The following is a 16,775-nucleotide window of genomic DNA, read 5'->3' as shown; positions in this document are numbered from 1 at the left end:
CAGCAACATTTTATCAGGAGCTAAAAAAGGCATCATTGTAACTGTTTTGTACATATATGTTAAAGCACAGCTGATTTATTAAAGTTTAAAACATGGATTTTTACTATCATCTATAACAATATTCAACATCAAATCCTTTAAAATGACAAAATTGAAATTCCGACAATCAACTGATGAATTATTTTAGCTAAAAAAAACAAATTAAAAAGAATCTAAAATCTTACAAAAGTGATTCTTAGATAGGCTATTGTTAATAAGCAACAGCCATTTCCATTTCATCTTTCGTTTCATTTTAATCTGAATACCATAAAATGTAACAGTGATTGTGCCAAACCACTTGTTGCCAAAGCTTTTTAACATTTTATTTGCTTAAAATGATATCCAGTACAAAAGGTTTACAGTAATATACCCTTAAGTTTGTCAGTACTCCTGAATAAAATATTTTCAATCTGTTCAGCTCATGCCCAATAACAGTATCTATAAGATACACTAGATTGTAATTTGTTCATACAACAGATGATGACAAAGATATAGCAATAGTACCTTTGTAACAATAAAAACTATCAGCAATATTTTGGTGGACACACTTTCAATAAAATTACATACATTGTTGTGTAAAAGTTGCATTGCAATCTGCCCATACTTTACAAGATTTCCAAATTCATGTACATTTTTTTAAGGAATTAAGAAACAAAAGGTTGTGATAAAGGTCTTTATCCATTTATAAAAAATGATGTGGTTGCTGCAGTGACTGCATCACAGCAGAGCGTCCCCTTTGAAGCTGCTGTATCAAGTGTACAATGCAGATGTTCTTTTTTTTTTTATTAAAACAAGGCAACATATCAAACTTCATAATAAATAATAAACCCTCTGAACATACTGATATATCCAGTTCATATAATAGGCTATGTACATATACTGTATATTCATAAATGTGTATTATTAACTATTTCAAATTCCCCCACAAATGTAAAATAACGGTTGAAATGTGTTGGACACATTTTGGTGCGAACAGGAGATGACGGTCTTCAAGCACTGCCTTCCACTGAAACCCAGATATGATTCTTCCAGTTGACTGGGTGCACCTTTCTGCTTACTGGCTTTGACTAAAACACATCAGGACAGTGTCGCTTTATCATCATTTATTGTTTCTTACTTTAAATTGATCACAGCATCAGCCTCATTGATTGGCGGGACTCCTTCACACTGCCCCCTGGGTTGGGAGGATCTTCTTGTGGGAATATCAGCTTGTCTGGTGTGTAGTCGTTCCTCTTCAAATCTGACAAACAACATGAAAAGTTCATTACAGATTAGTATTTTATAATATGAAGCTACAAACTAAGCCACAAATAAAGCTGCAAACACTAATATGATCCAATCTTTAATGCTGATAGATGGTAATCTGCTACTGCAGAGTAGCTTGTACACTTTGTGTACTTAAACACAACCGAGCAGTAATTTGTAACTAAACTTCTCTCACCAGGAAGTTTGAGTTTCCGACAGCAGGAGTTGCAGTGGTGTTTTGCACGGAAGTTTCTAATGGCATCATCCCCCAGGTTGGCAGGTCCAAATATCATATCATAAGATCTGCAGCAGTCACAGATGTGATTCAGAGCAAAATTACTAGATATGTGTAGCTGGTAAAAATGAAACTGTACTCAATATTGAATTGAGGGAAGCTAAATAAATACACAAAAAAGGTGACTGACCTGTGTGAGAAATGGAAAAAGTGAACTTACCCCTTCTCACCACTTTTTATGACTGATGGATCTGTCAGAATCTCCCCCACACCTACAGAGGCACACATCAAACACACAAGCTTCATTACCAAAGATATTAAATAGGAAATCCATCTACAGGACTCTGCTAAGTGAACAGGTATTTAATGGAGAGAAAACACACTTTTCATGTGGGAAACAGATGAACTGCATCACCATGTGAACCTCACAGCAACAACTATATATGACCTTGACTGTATATTAAAGGATTCAGTGAGTTGGTATGTGGGTCGCATCACGTGTGGAGAGATTTTACCCTGCAGGTCCAGCACCAGCAGCTCTCCACGGGTGTACTCGTACGTCCAGTGGCTGAAGGCCAGCATGGTTTCCTCCAGGAGGTTGGTGGGGACGATCTCATCTCCATTGTTGTTGTTGAACTTCCTGAACTCCCCAGTGATACACTCTTCTATAGCAAACCACTGTCCAGCAGAGTGACAGTAGAGCAGAAACACCTCCAGGAACCTGAGCAGGGTATGGTCCGTAGGAAAGGACATTTTAAAATATAAAACTGCATAATTTTTTACCAACAAGCTTTCACTGTTGACTAAAGATTTGAGGAGACTGAGAGGTGTTTTTGGGTTTGTGGGTGGATGTGTAGAATAAAATGAAAATGACTCTACGCAGATGCCTTCCTGCTTGTGCCAAACAACGAGCTAAACAAACTGTGATGTGACTGTGCATAGCATTGATAATCCCACAAGGAAATGGAAGATATGAAAATAAGGTATGAAAACATTTTATGATACTGTATGTGTGTGAGAATAACTTCTGTGTCTGTGTCCAGCAAACACTCTTGAATACACACTTACCTCGGTGAATAAGGAATTGTCTTTGGCCTGACTTGGTTGAAGGCAAATGTCAGCTTCTGAGCAGCTCTTTGTTGCTGAATTTCCTGCAGTGACACAGGGAAACAGCAGTAAAATAGATTTTATATAAAGTCTCACATCAGTGTAATGTCTACTGTTATAATGCAGTGTGACAGTGACAAAGAGAGGGTGGTGTATTTCTGCTTCCTACCCTGAGACAAAGGTGCAGCACAGTGTCTTCCTTGTAGATGCTCTGCCAGGTTTGGACCACCTCAGGAAGGAAAGACTTGACTATATACAGGTGTCCTGGTTTCAGGATGTCATACTCTGACCAAGTGCAGAGCACCTTGAGGGCCCGTCTGAGTCCTCCACCCATCTCCTCCTTGCTGAGGAACTCTATTTTGGCACAGAGGCCCCGCTGGGCCCAGGAAGACATGCTGTTGTTGATAGTGTTGGGGGAGCTCTCCTCCAGACGGTACACTGTCACTGGCTCTCCTGAAGAAACACAGACACAAAGGTCCCTGTGATCCCCAGTTGGCCATTTGTTGTTCCATTTGTTACACTGGACAAGTCAGTTTTTAACTACCTGTCAGTGGTAAAATTGGCACACAGTAATGGTTTCAAAGTTTCATGAAAGCTAGACATACAGTCTGGTTACATGCAAAGTTGTGCCCTGCAGAGTTGTGGTCTCTGTCATGGTTGTCTACATAGTCTAATTTAACCTAAAACTACACATGCCAGTATAGTAATATCACAAGTACTTCTGTTCTGACAGAGCATCAAGCAGCATTCAAGAATGCCTATATTGCAGTTACACATGAGGCTTATTAATTTAATGTGGAGTGTGAATACAAGTTATGAGCTCCTTTCAAGCTAACCTAAACTATAAAACGGAAACAAAGCTGACAAATTGAACACAACTGTGTAAAACTATGTCAATACATTCCCATGGTCTGACTTTGATCCACTGAGAAGAGAGAGTCGCACGGTGTCATCAGAAAATTTAACCAAATAACCGTTTTCTTGTGTACTTCCGCATCCATCTGTGTACAGAATGAACAGCAAGGGCAAAATGCGATTACATTTGTAATTTTTATTTAAAAATAAAAATAGGTCACTGCTCCAAATTATGTGTAGTATCTATGTTATCCCTGTACCCTTCAGATCATCCAGAAAACATCTAATTATTAAGATTTATTTAACGTCTCAGGCAATAACAGGGATAAAAAAAAAAAAAAAAAAAAAAAAAGCATAAAGTCATGTAATTAGATCTTACATCTGCTGCAGTTTGTTAAAGATCCTTCAAACCCTTTCCCTCAACTTCACTGTGCCTGTAGTCACTACAATTTGCCTTTGTAAGGCAGTATGGTTTCACTTTTCAAGTTGTCTCCTAATTAATTCAAGACTTAACCAAAGCAGTGGCCTGAAAGCTGCACGAAGAGCAATACCAGGACCTAGTACTGGTAACACCTTCCATTACAGCACACACAAGATGCATTGTTCATCAGTAGCATTGGTGTTACCACAACTACAAGTGTGGGAGGCAAAACAATATAGAAACCGCATCTCTGAAAGCATACTTCCCCATTCTTCAACCGCCCACTGTTGCTTCTTAAGTGTTTGCAATGTTTTCACCAGACCTGACACATCTGTATATGCACAATGAGCTAGACTTACCTCTAGGGGGTACTGGGGTGAAGGGGATACTCTGTGACAGTCTCATCAGGTTGTTACGTTCAACAGCTACAGGAGGAAAAGGGCACACAAATAAATACACAAGTTAAAAAAAAAAAAAAAAAACTGCAGCAGAGGAGTGAACAGTAGTAACAGTATTTTGTGGGAATGTTCATTGTTCTTTGTTTCTATAACAGATGTAAAGGAGTAAAAATGACACAATCACTTATTTTAATTAATTTTATTTTACAGTCTCCTCCCTGGTGTCCATGTGTACGAGTGCATGCCTCACCTGAGTACTGGTAGCTCTCCATGGGCTTGAAAGGGGAGCCAATAGCTACAAAGAAAACAAAGAAACCTTAAACATCTTGAAATCTTTTTTTATTTCTTGACGTCATTTAATAAACATAAATGTGGTCATTACTGGACAAAATTAATTTAACATAAATGTCCCAAGCTAATGTCATCCACCAGCAGATGTCACTGTACTTCACAACAACAGAAACAGCCCTAATACTAAAAGATTCAACACTAAATTTTCCACGTTGTTGTTAATTTTCCACAAAGACCAAAACCAACAATGAAGTTCATGTACTCACCATAGTGTCTATGAATCTAGCTCGATCATCAGTTTATAGTTTGGAAATAGGACTGCAACTAATTATTTTCATTGTCAATTACTCCCAAGCCAAACTGACTATAAATATCTTTGATACAACCAACAGTTAAAAAGCAAAGGATATTTAATTTACAAAGATATAAAAGAAAAAAAGTGGACAGGTTAGAACCAGTGAATATTTAGAATGTAGCTTGAAAAGCTTGAAAATTAAAAAGGTGAGCATAATTAGGAATGAAGGTTTTCATGGCAATAAAAACCTGACAGATGGGTGTGTTGTTTGGTTGGTCAGTGTGTATTACTCACAGTCCTTTCTGGCTCCTAGGTGGCTGTGGCGTGGCATGTAGAGAGAAACTGCAACTGTAACCAAAGAAGAAGAAAAGCACAGTAAGGTAAATTCAGAAACATACATGAAATATTACACAGCAGAGGTCATACTGCGATTTTCCACAGACTTAAGTTAAAGTGTTTCTAAAATAAATTATGACAGAGTTCAACTACAAGATGATCATCAAATGAAATGTCTGAAAATACTGACATAACTTAGTAATTACATTTTCTTACTACCCCCAACTTCTATGAAACTTTTCTTTTCTTGGATGAACCTCCTAAAAACTCCACAATTTTCTGTAAGTACCAGGATGTGTCTTCCATTGTGATTTCTAAAATACAGTGATGTTGCTAAAAGCCACAATTCTCCATTAAACATAAAAAAAAAAAACAAAACAAAAAAACAAGAAAAGTGTCCAGTAAAACTACATTTCTTACCATTTAATGGATCTTCTCCAGGGGCTCGCCTGACAGAGAGGAAGACAAAGACAACAGAAAGACATTAACAAAACATCAAAGATTACCTTACATACATAAAGCAACAATCTAGATCACAAATCTGCACATTAACTTGTGTAATGGATTTAGACCACAGTGCCCTGCCCCTTTAAACAGGTGAGAGAAAAAAAAGCACCAGATCTCAACTTAAATCACTGACTTGTTTCTATAATCAGTCTTTGTCAATTTAAACATGTAGAGGGTCTGTCATCTATATCTGTGTGTGTGTGTGTGTGTGTGTGTGTGTGTGTGTGTGTGTGTGTGTGTGTGTGTGTGAGTGAGTGAGTGAGTGAGTGAGTGAGAGAGAGAGAATGTTAACCAGTAGGAAGACACTTACAGGCTGCTGGCTTGGGCTGATCTGACCTGAACTCTTTCCTGGTAGAAAAACACGATGTTAAACAATGACAGTAATCTACATTAAAAATTTTAAAAAGACAAAAAGTATTGTTTTTTAAACTGTACAAACAAAGTACAAACATAAATACACTTGTTACCGGTACTGCAGTCTTGGGATCCTCATGTACGAAGATGTTTTCAGCTGACACTCGGCTCCGGTCCTTCTTTGTCAGAGCTACCGAGACACAGCGAACGATCAACATGAGTTACCTCAATTACTCAACTTTTATAACATAAAAACGTCGACAGATAAATGTGGTAATTTCAGGGCTACAGTGCATTGAGATAACCACAAAGATTTCCTGTAGAGGATCTTTCTCTGTGAACTTACTGGAGTCAGGACGGAGAAAAGCTGGGTTTCTGTCAAGGTCAGTGAAGCCAGCATAAGAATTGACTGCTCTGATAAGACCGTGAACTTCAAGTGGAGCCTGTGGCCAAAAACAGACTAAGGTGTGAAAAGGTAACCATTACTCTGAAACACTGATGAATTCTAATCTGATCAGGCTAATTTATAGAGTTGCAACAAACAACATTATAAAGGTAGTAAACATAACACACAGAGATTCATGTCAGACTTATTAAATGTGTGAGAAAACAAGTAGTGATGACTGATCATTCTCAATCAGGTGATGTCGTGTGAGAAAAACTTGCTGCTGTACTGTAGTTCAGACACCAGGCTGAACTTAGTTTGCTAAACAACAACTGGACACATGTTTTAGTCCACAGTCTGCATCCTGTTGAAGTGTCCTAAAAAGTTTCTGCCCTGTGGTTCGTGTAGATGTGAAGCATTTCGACAATGGAGAGAACTGTAAGATGGTGACCTTAACACACGCCTGCAATCTGGACTGTGTGGTCGGGCTTTGCTGTCTGCTGGAGGTGGAGATGTCTTTGGGTGTGGAGTGCTGGAGATCTAAACTGTCTTTATGTCCTTAAACAAACAAACAAACAAACAAACAAACAAACAAACACAGTGTCAGTCCACATTAGAAATTTTAAATTAACCTGTTACAGTACAATGTCAAATTACCCCTGGTAATTGCATTTTGCATAGTGTAACAATTCCCTACCAAAACAAATGCAAAAAACTAAATAAATAAAATATTTGAGTGCTGACTACTCCCACTGTGAAATTAAAGAAGTTGCTGTGTAGTATTCCGAACAACAGAAACTGAATCTAGTGTCATGATCAAAACACCACAATGGTAAAACAATCACAGTTCAAAAACCTGATTCTTATGAAAATCTCCTCCTTTCACCTCCACCTGTCAAACTCTTCAAATCATTGAACTGAAAACCTCGACCAGTGAAATCCTCAGAACCACCAGGGACACAGAATAAAAAAGTTAAAATAAATAAGTTAAGCCAAAAGGTGCAGACAGAGCAGAGAGGGAAAAGAAAAAGCGCCAGCTACATGTCCACTGGAATCTTGATCTGGACATGGACAGACCCGAACACCTGGCAGCCGCAACCCTTAACTTCAGACTGAAACTCAAACCTCTCATGTCTGGACCTCTTGCTCCGCAACTCTGGTCAGGCGGGAGTTCTGGTCCAGACTGCACCTCAGGGCAGGACACTGCAGGTCCCACTTCAATCCAGCCCATCCTCCTTTGTTAGGTCTCCTGGGTACTACAGCAGGGGTCTGACCACAGTGTGACAGGCTACCATTTCCATGGGTGTCACTCAGTGGTGATTCAGCATCAGGTGCCAGTGGCACTTCAGTGTCTGTGCGGTGTCTATTCAGAGAGCCCAATCTGCCCTTGTTGTTGCAGAACGTTGTTCACGTATCCCATCACCCCCTCTGTCTCCTCCCTACCTAACCTCTGTTCTCAGGCTCTACAGCACATGCAGGCAAGCAGGCAGATGGACCAGAGTCCACAAGCGAGATGACAACAGTAGGATACAAACAAAGATCATTTTAGTCTCTTTTATCTTCACATGAAAGCCAGACTATTTATGACACTTACCCACAAAGGCACCAAACTCTACAGTGGTGCTGTCTGGCTGGGGGGGCTGCTGGTTAAGTCCAGTGAGGTTGAGCTCTGGGTGGCTGGAGTCACTGGTCTGGGATGGGGTGCTGCTGATGTGGAACTGAGCCCCAGCGGAGGGCTCACTGGGCAGGCTGGATGGTGAGTCGGAAAGGCCCGGCTCTTGTGGACGGGTCAGCTTACTCTGGGTAAGAGAGTGGTCTTGCAGAAACAGCTCCTGGGGAGAAACAGCTAGAACACTCTGGGCAAAGGCACTGAAGCCAGTACTACCAGATGGGCCAGCCTCTGCTGCAAGGTGCCTGAGAGCAAACAATGCCCTTCTCTCTGGACTCAATGCTGCATTCAGGTTGGGGTCCAGCCCCAGTCCTACTCCAGGCCCGGGCCTAACTCTCTGGCTACTTTCCATCCCAGTCCCAAATAGAGAATCTGCTATGTTGGCTCCCGCCTGGGGGAAAGAGGAGCCGAAGAACGCCCCCACACTACGTTTGCCCATGACAGATGACTTGGAGTGGGGGCCAGTGTCTGCTGCCACAGGGGCGATGCTGGGAGCCACATTCTTAGAGAGGCTGAGCTCCCGGGTGATCTGATGGTGGACCTTGCTGTCCTCTGACACCCTCTGAGCACTGAGTGTCTTTAGAGTGTCCACAGTCAGAGCTGAGAGGTCCTGCAGATGGCCGATCTGGGAGTCCAGCGTGTGCAATGAGCGTTTTATAAAGTTGACCTTGTTCCCGACTTCCTTCAATTGCAAACACATGGTCTCCACCCTGGAAATGACAAACATTAGCTTCAGTTACTCACAGCTCAGTTGCTGTTGCCTGCTAAAACTTAGATATCTCAATGACTAAGAATTGCTGGCCGTTAACTGAAATGTTTAAAAATATACTGACCAACAATTCAGAAGATGAGGACATATCATGAATTGGTCAGAAAAATAATTTGCTGTACTAATACTATACTACTGTATAAAGAGATGGAGTTACATGTGTTTCCTGACTCTCCATAACGGATGCACAAATTATAAAACAAGCACAATCCTTTCCATCTAAGAATAAACAAGTGACAGCATTGCTTTCTATGCTCACTGCTGCAGTCATACTGTTGAACACTGTGGTAAGTTGTTGTCTGGTGGCTGTCTGGTTTAGCTAACATCTGCTATCTGAGGACTTGGAGATGAAAAGCAAACAGCAAACAGTGGCTGTGCTGCAAATGTTTGGGATAGGCCTTACTCTAAATAAAACATTATGCTTCCAGCATAATCAACATGGAAGTGTATAAGTGATGCTAGCTGCTTTGAGTACAGATGTATTTCACCAGTTTTTCTTTCATTGATTTCTAGTCATTGAGAAAATGTTTTAAATTCATAATGATAGCATGAATGCTTTCCAATAACTGTCCTACCTTTCTGAGGTAAGACGTATGCGCTCCTCACTCCCTGAGTGAAACTGATCATCCTTTTCATGAAAGTATGTCTCAACACACTGTTCCTCAAAGTCATGGAGCTTCTTTTGATCTTCCTCAGTGAGAAATAGCTCTGAAAAAGGAGAATGAAAAATGATGTGCATGTCTCAGGATGTCAAAGTGCATGTCTCAGCAGAAAGCAGAGCCTAATATAGTTTTATTCAGTACATCAGTCCTTTGTATGTTAGTGTACAATCATGAATGGCATCATGAATCATCTGGCAAAGTGGCTCCTCTTTTCAGAAGTTTGTGTGTAACAGACAGTGACATTAATCTTGTCGTACTTGGTCCATAGGTATTCTCTTTCTTCCGCTTTCGACACATACAGAAGAGGGAGTAGATGTGGCAGAGGAGGATGAAGGGCGGTGGGAGAACAGGCTTTTCATGGTAGGCCATAACAAAGTGGTAACGCTGGTACTTCCACACCAGATTAGAAATGGATTTCACTTGCATATACACATTGCTGAAAACAGAAATACAAAACAAACAATTAGAATGGTGCCCAGAAACATTTTCTTTAGATTTAATACATAACCCTAACCTGGGCCACAAAGAGTACCCAAATTTTTCTTCGAGCTGTATTTGCCACTGAAATGTGCACTCACTTGAAGAAGGCGATGAGAAGGTTGACCATTAGTATATACTGTACAAAGAGGTAGACTGCTTGTAGGAAAGGAGTCAGCCACACTGCTGGCCCACACAGGTGCTGTACATTAGGCTCACTGTTATTGGCACACACTGTGAAGAGTAGAAGAGTATTAGGAGACACACACACCTGTGGGTATTGAGACAGACTGTAAATGTTCCAATAATATACACACTTAACATATCCAGTTCTCGTTTATATGCATATAGAACTTCCTATGACAAAAGAGAAGTAAAAGAGTACAACAGTAGAGATAAACAATTCTCACAAATAAAAGGTCAATTCTAATATGGACCAAATGATGAAAAAGGCACATTTACACTAAAAACTAATTCTGTTTCAAATGAAATCCTCATTTTAGGGTCTATTATTTGTGGTGGTTCAATTAGAGAATTACGTAACAGCACTGATGCCAGTACTGTCAACGGCCAACACATTACCCATAAAGCATCCTTTATTTTAACAGATAAATGAATGATGAAATTTGCTGCTTATTGAAGTACACTTGTGTTACCCACTTCAACAAGGAATTTTATTTCAGGCAACTGTTAAAAAAAATTGAACCTCGTAGGGCCTTGAGCATTTAATCCCTTTCTTTTCATAAGCTTGTATTACCTAATTAACATTCAATGATCAGCATTTCTAGTAGATTATATTCAGGGATAAACCATCCAGCCAGTATGCTTAATTGGGTTGTTGAGTACACCCAGGTGCTTTTCAAAGGCTGCTTCTGTTTGTGAAGCATTTGTTTTGTGAAAGGGATAATGACACGTTTTAATAAAACTGTCCTTACTCGAATCATCACCCCAGCCATCCTTACCATCAATTTCATAGGCATACACTTCTCCATACATCATCCAGTACGGTTGAAAGACCACATCTTTTGCCAGCGTCCAGCTGGGCTCCTCGTTTGGGTACAGAATAGCTTTTCTGGGTACACCATAGCTCAGCAGGACTATAGCCATTATTACCACAATGTAAAACATGTTGGCCACCTGCAAGACATGAAAACCATATGATCACTACTTAAAGACATTTTTCATGATCAAGAACTACCGTTTGTGACTTTGAGACCTTTTACAAAGATAGCGTTACTCCCTATTCATTTGTCCATTCTTAACATTATCTTTTAGCTGTTATTAGTTAATTGATGAAAAATGTGATCTACGTCATCATTACTGTCTTCAATTTTTATTGCACTGTTGTCTCACTTCACCATGTACTGACACTGTAATTTACATGAGGATGAGTCTTAGTGCACACTACTCTGCAGATCTGAGAGGTCTGCACCACTTTATTTACTTTTGATGAAAAAAAAAAAAAGATGTAAAAAGTCTCTTCACTTTTTATACAGCATGGTAAATAAGCCAATTTTGTGAACAAAGCATTTCTCCCAAAATGTCAAACTGAATAAATAAAATCTAAACTAAATAAAATCAACTAATTTCAAGTCTTATTTCAACATAGGTTCAATAAGTTCAATTCTTTTGTTGATGAACCACTGGAACAAAGTAGGATTCAGTGTAAAACTAATGGGGCTACTCAGGATAATTTAGCATGTCACAATTCCTGGTCACAGTAGGGATGCAATGATTTTTCAGTACAAGTACAATTACTTATATTTAGGAACCAGTGATTGTGACTAAATAAAATACACAAGATGCTGTTTCTGATAGCTAAAAATGAACAAAACACACAGTGCAGACAAACATGTCTTTAATTACATGTAACATGTACCTGAAATTTGCCTACAAACCCAAAGTTTACGAGCGCATGTTGTCAGTCAGCAATTTGACATTGTAATTAAAAAAAGACTGCGTGCTCTTACAATAAACTGGCCAGATGCTGCTGTTAGAGGAGCTGCTCAAAATCAGCCTCCAAGTCTACAAGACTGCAACTCCAGTTTATATACAGAGCTGTGCTATGCCTTTACTGCAGCTGTCTTCATTTCCTAAAACTGTGTGGTTATGTAAAAATGGTAATTCCTGGATGGTTCACACAGTATTTTGAACAAATATTTGAGTCTCGGTTTCAAAACACACCCCCAATTAATGGGTGTGTGTCAGGCCGTATAGACTGCCAGAGTATAACTGGCAAATCAAGCAGGAAGAATTGAAGGCAGAACTGGAAATAGTGACCCATCAGTCCCACAATGCAAGGTGTAACCGCACCGTTCTGAAAGAAGTAGGTCACAGTGCTGCCATGGACAACACAGAATGGCAAACTGCCTGGGCAGAAAGAGACACACTGTTGACTGTGGCCCAGTATGGGATTATTCTGGAAAAATTGAAACTTGTGACAAAGGGTGTCACAACTGCCTACACTTAAATCACATCTTTCTTTCACTCTAAATTCATTGCAATGGCAGACAGCACAAACATGATGAAAATTGTGTTGCTGTCCAAATACTTATATGTTGTGACAGTTGAAATATATATTCAAATAGCAAAGAACTCACCATTTTAGCGATCATCATGACATATGGCCCAGCTTGCTGGTTGACAGCCAGGATATCCAGAAGCCTCACGTACCAGAAAATAATGTTGAGACAATAAACTATCCTCCCTGGCGTAAAGGCATCACCTCCAGCCAACCTCAGGCCAAAGCCAGTGAAGAAGCTCACAATGGCCAGAAAGTCAGAAACATTGAAATAGTCACCAAACCACACCTTTATCTTCTGGCTTATTTTGCCTGCCTCAGACATGAACATCTGAAAAAAAAAGGGGAAAAAAAAGAGTTTTAAAAAAAATCATTGATTAATCAGTTGAAGGTCTCTGGTCTTTGTCTATAGAAAAGGACTACAGAGAAAAACTGGTATGAAACAATAATGCCATATGAACACATGTAATAGCATTACTATTTTTAAATCAAACACCCTGGAAATATGCAGTTCTGTCCAACTTACCTCTCGAACTTTCTCAATGGCATAGGTGAAGATGTAGAGGATGACCACCCACTCTTGAGGAGAAGGCCATCCAGGCATTCTTACTAGGACCACATACGTGTACAGCATCAAGAAGCCCAGGTAGAAGAGCTAAAAGTAGGGACACAACAAAGACAGTGTAATTCAAGGTAGACTGACTAAATAAGTGATATTTTAGATGTAGACATAACTGGTCTGTTTTGAGTTGTTGTTTTGAGTTTAATATTGGGGCTTCCTCTCACTAAAAGACTTTCAGACAAATCCAGTTGAGGCCCTCTAAACAGGCTGAACCTCATCCTGACACTTTTGAGTACAGAGCACATTTTCACTGAGGCTTCTAAGCCATCTGAGCTGAGCTGGCAGAAAACTGTGGATGAGATCTGTGCGAGAGAGAGAAAATTCATCTTTTGCTTCCAGTGAAATTTATAAACTCTGCTTCATAAAAGCAGGAGTGTCAGGATTAAACTTAGTCTTACTGTTTTTAACCAACAAGTCATTTAATGTTGCAAAACTTGTGTTGTGCAAAAATGAATTACTGCAGCTTCAAAACAAAGGTGCTGTACTAGCCAGCATCAAAAACATTTAAACAATTTTAATCACCCCACAGGCTTTAACCCGATATCAATCCGCAGTGTTGGCTACTGTGGAGCTAAGATGTTATCTGACACGAATTTCATAAAGACTGTGCCTGTAAATGCACATTCAATTCAGTTCAGTTTAGTCATGTTTTCTTTCTTGGGTGATGATGATAACTGATTATTATGGATTAAGGAGGACATGAGGATAGTTGGTGTGGGTGTGGAGGATACAGAGGATAGGGTTAAATGGAGGCAGATGATTCGCTGTGGTGACCCTTAAAGGGAGCAGCTAAAAAGAAAAGAAGGAGAAGAAAACTGATTATTCCTTATTCTAGCAGTGAAAACACTGCTGTTCCCAGCTTCTGAGATATTTGGTCCACTTTTGCTTTTTGGTTGTGCCTCGTCCTTGCTTTTTTGTCCGGTATGTGTACTCTGGCTCATGCAAAACTCAGTTTGTGTGAATACGAATTACTTTGGTGATTCTTTTCCTCCAGTTCCATCAGGAGGCCAAAGTTTTCCTTTTTCTAAGGAAAAATCTCAATATCTACTAACTGATTTCTACAAATTTTTGTACAGACTCTAATGACTTTAATGATATGACTTGACAACACCAAGAGGTTGGTATATAGCTTTCAGTGTAATGCCAACATCTATTGGATGGACTGCCATCGTTCACATATTCATGCTTGTGGTTTTTAAGTTATTAGCCAGAAGGTCTTATGGTTAGAGTTACTGTGACCAAACTCTCAGTGTAGATAAATATGATCTTTGGGTAGAGATTAAATCAGGAAGACATCCCATGTGTGCTGACATTTTCAAAATGCAATTTACATAAATAAGGTGAGAGATTGTAAAGCAACTTCTGTTATTTGTTTTTACTTTGTGGTGGAAACCAATGTGTACTTAAAATGACCTACAGAAAGACCTTGTATTTTTGTGTTTCACTGTTTAGAAACAACCATATATGAATGCTTGACAAATGGTACATGAACTTCCAACTGAACCTTGTACAATATAGGCCTTTTCTCTTTATAGCACATATCAACAGTAAGACTGTGGGAAAGTTTGAAAATATCCATGTAAGCAGGTTAGTTGTGCATTCATAGTCACACACACACTTTCAGTCCCTAGTACAACATGGACTAGGTCAACCATTTCACAAATTGCTCAACCTTGACATGCTATGTGTGAACTGTTGGAAAATCAGCCATTAACATGACTATCTGAGAGATCAGTCATTACTGCATTGATGTGTTGTATGGAGATGTAGATAAGCTTGGGCGCAGGCTATAGTAAAACCACTGTGCTAGTGGTTTTAGTGATTGGATCAGCACCTCTCAAGTCCTGCACAGCCTGAAAAACAGCCCTGTCTTTGAAAATAAAACTCAGAGTGAAGGTTTTCAGGCGTCCGTATATAAATAAACCTGAACACATGAGAAAAATTGAGTGATAATCCTATAGTATAAAAGCATGACAGTATAGATATGTATTTAAGAAAATGTTCTGCCAGTATCGTCTCTTTTTTAAATAATTTGTGGTCCATCAATAAGTGTTTAAAAGTCATGTTTATATTTACATGTATGTGACTGCATCTAGCTGCAGAGCAGATTCAGATGAGGAAATTCAGTCCCCCCACCTCTCCCATGGTTCAGAACAAAGACTTTTCAAGTAATTAAGGCATCTTCACTAAATGTTGAAGATGTTGGAAGTGTTGTATGATCCCCTCAATTTTACTGTGAGTGATGCTGTGGGACTAACTGCATATTGTGTCATATTGTCTGTTCACTTATACTGAAACAGTTTCTTATTACTCTGTCTCTGTCTCTAGTTTCTGTTTGGGTGTCTGATAATACATGTTTGCTGTTTCCTGTTTGCGGTATTGATGGACAGTCACTTTCTGGATGTTTTATTCTGTAACATCAGGGGAATATCTGCATATCTGAGGGAGTAATGTAAAGGGAGAGTCTACAGAGAGAGTTAAACAATCTGAAAGGACCTCAGTGACAAGCTACTGCTTCTGGATATACAGTAAACATCCACTCTTTGTAGGCTTTGTTACACAGATTTCAACTGAGATAAACCACCAGAAAATAGACGGGTAGACAAGTTCATGTGCGTGTGTTGTCTACTGTAATTTCCATACCGTGTTGGACCAAAATTTGACAATGGGAGCATGATAGAAGCCATAAATTTTCCTTCCTAAAGGCAGCTTCCTGGAACGAATGTGTGTCTCCATGTCATTTTTTGCCTCTGTGTGGTCGGTGGATCTGGCCTCTTTGAAGACGTCCTGCAAAGAGGTCAAAAAGGCCCAAATTAGACAACATGAGGCCACAATGTTGAGAGAAAATGAGAAAGAAGTAATGGCCAGCTAACATTTTATGTGAACGTTTGCCTTCATCCTCTTTAATCTTTTAACAAAGTAAAGAAACAGCCAATTTAGAGCAACTTGAATCATCTTTTAGACACGAGTGACAAATTTATATGGTGATTAAAAAAACAAAAAACAAAAACAAAAAATAAAAAAAAGGTGACCGAACAGAAAAGGCGAAAGACTTGTTTAATCTGACCATTTGGATATCTTCAGCTGTGTGCTGGAGGTTGTGTTCGCTGTCCTCCGTAGTCATCTGATGATCGTCCTGACTCTGAGGGATGTGAGCCATCTCAGCCTTGGATTTGTACTCCAATAGTAGGATGGCAGGAGGCACCAAGATACTCAGAATCACCTAGACACACAGATACACTCATATGGGTGGATGCTGCTAGATTTAGCAAGAGAGCCCTTTGAATTGTATACAGTAATAAACGCCAAGGGTTTTAATGCACAAATCCAAACTTATCTGTTAATTTCAATCACAAATTGTTTGTTACTTGAGACATTGAAACTGAAAGCATAGTAATGTTTTATTAGTACAGGTACAAAGCTATAATCTGGAATTCAGAAAATGCTGCTGAACAATTAATCTTTTTGAGTCAGACCCCAGTGTAATCTCGCTCTCACATAGCCCATTAGCAAAGAAAGTCTCATCAAACTTAGCACTCCCTTTTCCATTCTCAGCCATGTTAATCAATAACCAATACATACATCAT

At 39.4% G+C, this 16,775-nt stretch overlaps 1 protein-coding gene across 3 annotated transcripts in view; it reads right to left on the bottom strand.

Annotated features, from left to right (window-relative positions):
* Nucleotides 1-58: 58 nt before the first annotated feature.
* The window catches only part of trpm7 (transient receptor potential cation channel, subfamily M, member 7), a 36,833-nt gene continuing 20,116 nt past the window's right edge, over nt 59-16,775 (bottom strand). For 2 of the 3 annotated variants that reach the window (XM_026293220.2, XM_026293221.2), the window contains exons 18-40: nt 16,256-16,411; nt 15,832-15,975; nt 13,093-13,221; nt 12,646-12,897; nt 11,008-11,182; nt 10,147-10,279; nt 9,826-10,004; nt 9,482-9,614; nt 8,063-8,847; nt 6,920-7,026; nt 6,430-6,526; nt 6,197-6,273; nt 6,040-6,077; nt 5,643-5,671; nt 5,181-5,234; nt 4,551-4,595; nt 4,262-4,327; nt 2,796-3,079; nt 2,588-2,670; nt 2,035-2,240; nt 1,740-1,791; nt 1,481-1,587; nt 59-1,279 (exon numbers count right to left, since the gene is read on the bottom strand). In XM_026293220.2, the coding sequence (XP_026149005.1) occupies nt 1,167-1,279; nt 1,481-1,587; nt 1,740-1,791; nt 2,035-2,240; nt 2,588-2,670; nt 2,796-3,079; nt 4,262-4,327; nt 4,551-4,595; nt 5,181-5,234; nt 5,643-5,671; nt 6,040-6,077; nt 6,197-6,273; nt 6,430-6,526; nt 6,920-7,026; nt 8,063-8,847; nt 9,482-9,614; nt 9,826-10,004; nt 10,147-10,279; nt 11,008-11,182; nt 12,646-12,897; nt 13,093-13,221; nt 15,832-15,975; nt 16,256-16,411 (3,444 nt within the window). In that variant the 3' untranslated portion in view covers nt 59-1,166. Of the gene's footprint in view, nt 1,280-1,480; nt 1,588-1,739; nt 1,792-2,034; nt 2,241-2,587; nt 2,671-2,795; nt 3,080-4,261; nt 4,328-4,550; nt 4,596-5,180; nt 5,235-5,642; nt 5,672-6,039; nt 6,078-6,196; nt 6,274-6,429; nt 6,527-6,919; nt 7,027-8,062; nt 8,848-9,481; nt 9,615-9,825; nt 10,005-10,146; nt 10,280-11,007; nt 11,183-12,645; nt 12,898-13,092; nt 13,222-15,831; nt 15,976-16,255; nt 16,412-16,775 lie in introns of those variants that run through there. The other variant, XM_026293222.2, reaches the window with a different exon arrangement.

This window comes from Mastacembelus armatus, chromosome 3, assembly GCF_900324485.2.
Source record: "Mastacembelus armatus chromosome 3, fMasArm1.2, whole genome shotgun sequence".
NCBI classification, from domain to species: Eukaryota; Metazoa; Chordata; class Actinopteri; order Synbranchiformes; family Mastacembelidae; genus Mastacembelus; species Mastacembelus armatus.
The sequence above is the reverse complement of the archived record's forward strand: the minus strand, read 5'-3'. Positions and strand labels throughout refer to the sequence as shown.